Source organism: Lissotriton helveticus, chromosome 6 (assembly GCF_964261635.1).
Source record: "Lissotriton helveticus chromosome 6, aLisHel1.1, whole genome shotgun sequence".
NCBI classification, from domain to species: Eukaryota; Metazoa; Chordata; class Amphibia; order Caudata; family Salamandridae; genus Lissotriton; species Lissotriton helveticus.
In genome coordinates, this window is record NC_136067.1 from 1,265,041,813 (window position 1) to 1,265,047,812 (window position 6,000).

The window sequence follows — 6,000 nt, forward strand, 5'->3', positions numbered from 1 at the left end:
CATTGGCGCATGGCAGCCGTTTGTGCACCAGCGCTGAAGAGTAAAAGATGAACGAAGACTCTATGCGGTAAGAGAATAAAAGCTGAGCGCCAAGATACCCCGTTAGGGTGATTTGTGTGCGATATAAAATTAAAGTAACATAACTTAACTGAGACTATTATCCCGAAGTTCAAAGCATAGAAAAAGGACTGTGCATAAATATTTCTCCTGCCACGGAAGACCTGAATGGGAAGATTTCATATGTATGGTAATAGAATTTAAAGGAAGTTTTCTTTAATATGATAAAATATTGATAGAGCCTGAGAAATTGAAAGATGTGCCAATTAAATTTGAGAATTGTTATGGGTTGATCCCAAGATGAGATTAAAAATGAAGACTCTAAGGGATGAAAATATTACATACAAGGCAAAATGTAAGGATATGCTAGAAATGTGATGTTGGTCTAAAATCTAACGCAAAACAATTTTAGTATCAACAGGAGAGACAATGAACATTTCTTCAACTGAACCTGGGCCATCAAGCTTGAGTTTAGAGAGTGACACCGCGAGAAAATCTATGAAACGTGAAGAATCACCTTTTTCACTAGTTATAGAGGAAATGAAGACAACGAGGATGGTTGGTCAAACTCCAATCAGAAACCAGAGCAAAATGCATGAACTGAAGTCCACAAGAAAAGAAAAGTGGTGGAAAAAGCGCTAAAGAAAAAGATCAAGAGAAAGACAATAATTAATCAGAATATCTCTTATGATGAATATGAAATGATTGACAATTCTTCTGTCGTGAACCTTTTTGATTCTTTTATTGCAATTATAGAAATTAAAATATTTAAAAAAGAACTTTCATTTGCAGCTTCTAAAAATGTGCACTTTACTCATTTGAAAATAGATATGTATCTCTCCTGGAGAAAAACTCATATTAGAAATGTTTTTGCAGTGGTACTACCTAAACCTTATGCTAGCACTACAGGTTTGATTCAAACCTTAAGTGGTAACAGAATATGTGATTTAGAAGATATTAGACTGATGTCATCATTAGAAAAGTCAGAAACATACGCATGAGATTCGAGAATTTGCTGAATCTTTAGAATTTGACTAAGGAAGCATCATTGAAAGTGGTTTATACTTAGGGTCTCATTACAATGTCGATTGGAAACTTGCCGCCCGACACCGTCTCAGATTCAGGAACCAACGACTCGCGGTCGGCAGTTCCACCCGACCAATTACGATGCGACTGAACCCTGTTTAGTCGGAGTCCCATTGTTACATATGGGAGCCCGCGTTCTGCCCGACAACACAGGCTCCCATATGTAACAATGAGGGGTGTATGTAAAACCATGCACCCTGTCGCAGGCACCCCACGGTGCCTGTCACACAGTGCAGGGTTTTACAGGGGGTCCCTAAGGTATCCCTTCTGGCCCAAGCCAGAGGCTACAGGATGAAGGGGGCCCTGCTAGGGGCCCCACAGTCACTTTCCGGCAGCCTTTTCATGTCAGACATTCTGAAGCAGATAGGCTGTTGGAAATTGACATCACTATCAGTCAGGCAGATTGTAGGGAAGAGGTGTGGTGCAGTGGCCAGGGCAGCTGACTCCGGTACATGGGGGCTCTTGGTTCGATCGCCGGCGGCAGGTTAGCCCTGCACATTGTGACTGGGCAATAGCTCGCTTATTCGTCCCGACGGCCCCCAGCACCGGGACACCTCGCCTGAGGTAGCTGGGTGCTTAACAAATGCTGGTATATTAATTATTATTATACCGACTGAGTAGCCTGAGGCTTTCCACCCTACATTGTAATGAGGCCTTTAGTGTAAGAATAACAATGTGAGGGCACTACTCATATTTTTCATTAATCTATGTTGAAAGACACTGAGATAAATAAAATTAATAATAAATATTCAAATATGTCCAAGCTATTATGGAATACATTGCATAGCATAACAATCACTCGAAAATCAACCTGGTCTTATCTTTTAACTTTGCCAATGAAAATCTACTGTTCAATGTTTTTTGAAAATGCTATTCAGCATCAGTTCAAAGAAAAAACTTGTCACTGCTGACACTGGATAGTAACAGCAAAAATAAATAAACAATAAAAAGAACAATGTTGTATACCTAATGACATAGAGGACATTTAAAAAAAACATTTACAGGTCCAAGATGGAGTGCTTGAAGTGATAAATGGAAAGAACAAATATAAATGAAAAATGAAAGGTTTGCAAATGGGCTTTTTTTCACAAAAGAGCAACATGGCAGCAAATTTCAGGTACTGGGCCCTCCAACAGTGTAAAAACATTATTTTAAAAAATGGTACAGGTAGGGGAGCAACGGATGAGAAGGGAATATGCAGGAGGAGCAACACCAGTGGCGGCAAGCAGAGATGGATATAGCTGCAACTGAGGGGGTAATAAAAACAAATAGCAGATCAGGATGGATGGGATGGAGCGAAGCAATGGATGAGCTTGGGTTTTGCTATCACATTGAGAGCACTACAAACCTGCTGAGAAATGCTGTACACTGGCTTTTTCAGTATGCATACTTAGGGTCTCATTTATAAGCCCATTGTGCCTTTATCGATGCACCAGCGACACAATGGGCTTGCCCATATATTCACAAGGCCACGTAAAGCCCCCTCCTTTCATGCATTACTCCGAGTGAAAGGGACTTTGTATGTGTGTTGCTGTAGGTGTTCCCACACAACATCCATGAAACCTGACACATTCCAAGATTTACAACGTTTTGTAAAGCTGGCAAGGCGTTGTAGTCCTACGCCTCACTTGAGGAGGCTTTGGAGTAGCGCAACGAGGGGAAATACTTTTATTTCTACTCGGTTTTTCCTCTTTCTATGCTTGCCGCATTCAGCAGCATGCAGAAAAATAGGAATCTGTCATCATCCGCAACATAGGCACACTTGCAACATGATACAAGGGTGTCTGCATCGGTGCACGGCTGCTGTTTGTGCTCCGTGCAGGGTAGAAGGACAGGAATGTGCTGTATCTTTTAGATACAGTGCATTCCTGCCCGTTTTTTTTACTCACTGCGGCCCAGCAGGGTGGCTTGCTGTACTACCGAGCAGCTAGTTTCTTCTTGGTTATATAAATAACTGACAGGTTATCATTAATGGGGAGATGCATTTGCCCGAAATATATTGTGTCACTCCTAAACCGAAAAAAACAACAAGAGGGAGAACGAAAAGGAAGGGAAAAGGGAAAAACGAAAAAAAATCGATGACCTTCCTCCTCACAGCTTGGCGCTTTTGGATGCATTGGTGCTTTGATTTGGCTATAGCTTGGAAGACGCCCACGCCCATAACGCGCCCGGTGGCGCTTAAAATCTACGTGAGAGCTTCGGTGGAGCGGGCTGTTTTTCATAGCATTTTGGGGGCATTTGCAACTCACCAGGACTCTCGATCACTGCAGCTTCTGCCGTTGGTTTCCCCCCGCCGCCGCAGCCACAAGACACCAAGCGCGGTCGCCGAGTGGGGGAAACTACACCTCCCAGGAGCCCCTTGCAGCAGGAAGACGCCCACGCCCACAACGCGCCCGGTGGTGCTTAAAATTATGTGAGAACTCCCACGCGCGGGTCTCGCCGGGCTAAGCCCGGGCAAAGGGCGGGTCGTCTGAGGCCGTCAGAGACTGGGCTGGGCCATCCCCGCAACGTGTTGAAAACGGACACAACTCCTGAGGTATTAGTATTGTGATCTATTAGCAGAAATACCAAGTAGTTGTAATATATAAGTATTTTGTTTTAAACCTCTGCACATTGTATCTTTCTCCTCACTGGCTTAAGTGACAATGGCCAGAAAACGGGGAAATAAGAATAAGAATCAGGTAGAGAATGCATGTAATACTTTGGATACATATCTAGTTAAAGCAGTCAGTGATCTGTCAAAAGAAATTGATCGTACAGAGAGACGGTTATCTATGAGCTCAAATGCAGCGTTTGGAGGTAACTCAAGGGAAGACTCCAATTTAGAGAATACAGAAGATATACCAACCACAGGGTCACTGCTCTTAGTGGGAGACAAAATCACCCGTGTAGACAACATAACTGAGATCAGCCAAGACCATTCACGTATTTCCAAAACACCTTCATTATCCATATTAGTTACCCCACCCACTACATCCCCCACATTATTGCCAAAGGATGCAATTACAAGGAAAAAAGTTCCTGGTCAGGGAGCTACTAAGGCAAAGAGAGGTAATTGCAAACACAACAGTGATGGACAGAATGTGGATCAATGTCACACATTCACCCCAGTCCAAAGATCTGGGCCCAAATCCATCGTTTTTCCACTCCACACCACCCTGGGTTAGACAATGGCGATATGCAAATCAGCGCTGACCCTGTGCCCCATGGGAACAGTCCAGTCCGAACTACAAAAGCCATGTCCTTCCCAGAACGTAAACAAGCATCCAAAGAAGTGCACAAACTTAGTGGGTGTCTTGAGAAAATACACACAAACATAGAGAAAAGCAATGAGTGTGTATATAAAAATAGCCTGGGTGCGAATACATTGAATATCCCTAAGAGAGATAACATTCCTGCAACCAGTATAAATAAAGAACAAAATGGGAAATCCCCTAACGGTAAACAAACCCCCACTAGAGACCTAATTGAAAATACCCAACAGCCTTCAAATAAATATATTACTAAAACCCAATGCGAAAAAGATAAAAGGGATGTCACCGTATCAGAAAGTAGAAATCTTCCCGCACCAGTCCCAGAGGTGATAGGCAACACAAATCTTATATTCACAGTGCCTCCATTTATTAATTTACCTCCTGAGTGTGGACCTTATGTGGCCGTTTTGGTGAATGTGCCCAAATTAAAAAAAAGACCATTGGGAAAATGACGCAGCATTAAAAAACAAAATAATTCACTGGATGTTGGACAAATGTGGCTTCCCAGTAGCGGCAGCGAAACAAATATTATTAGTGCAACGTGTGGGTTGGATAGGTCCCTTGAGGAAAAAAATTGAGGGAGACTGCATCATAATTAACCTCGAATCCCCAGTCTGGGCAAGAGATGCAGCATTAGCAAATGCTCCCCCTCCATCCAAATGGGAATACAACATGACACTACTACCACTCGGCTACTTTTACAGACACCTAATGGGGAACCCTGACCAAGGCGGAACTACCTGTAATTCCAACATTAGGCATCAAACTTTTTTCCCACTACCATCTAAACCTCCACACCCAAGTATCCCTACATCTAATAGATATCAGATACTGGGTTCTTTGGAGGATAACGATTGACTTATGTCAATGGAGGGAGTTCCATCATCACTAATACTGAAACAAACTGGGGGGAGTGCCGCAACAGGCTGCAAAATGGTAGTTAATGACAGACCGGCACAGATCCAGCTAAAAGCTACCCAGGATGGTAACATATCTAATTTAGGCTTTACTGCAACAACCGGAAATAGTATATTAGCATCAAATATAGGGGGGGCTGCAGTAAACCAGTCTTTACCTGAGGCCATACCAGTAATACCCATATATAACGAGGGCATATCTACTGGACAATCACCAGCTACACTTAATATAGTCAACCAACACGAAAGTAATATGGTATAACCTTCATGAGCTGGAATATAGCAGGTCTAAACAGTAAATTAAATACTCCACATTGGAATAATCTCATTGCATCCAAATATGACGTAATTTGCCTGCAGGAGACTTGGTATAGAGAACCAGTCTACGTCGATGGGTATACTACTAATTGGGTTAAAGCGGTTGATTCTACCTCTGGTAGGGCAAAGGGAGGTCTTGTAATACTTGTCTCTATTAAATTAGTTGAGTGTAAAATCATTAGCTGTATAATTATAGATAGCAATTGTCAGCTAATGAGACTTAGATTAAATAGGGGTAATGACCTCCTGCTTATTAATTTTTATAACAATAACTTTAGCAATAATAGAGGAGGTGCCATCCATGACATTGAAAAAGAAGTAGATAGAGCATTGGAAATGCCAAATAGACAAGCAACCATCCTATGGAT

The 6,000-nt window shown here is 42.3% G+C and overlaps 1 protein-coding gene across 1 annotated transcript in view; it reads left to right on the plus strand.

Moving 5' to 3' along the window:
- LOC144762669 (uncharacterized) overlaps positions 1-699 on the plus strand; it is a 162,764-nt gene extending 162,065 nt beyond the window's left edge. Inside the window, exon 8 of the mRNA XM_078647906.1 lies at positions 470-699. Coding sequence (XP_078504032.1) covers positions 470-699 — 230 coding nt within the window. The remainder of the gene's footprint in view (positions 1-469) is intronic.
- The last annotated feature ends 5,301 nt before the right edge of the window (positions 700-6,000 follow it).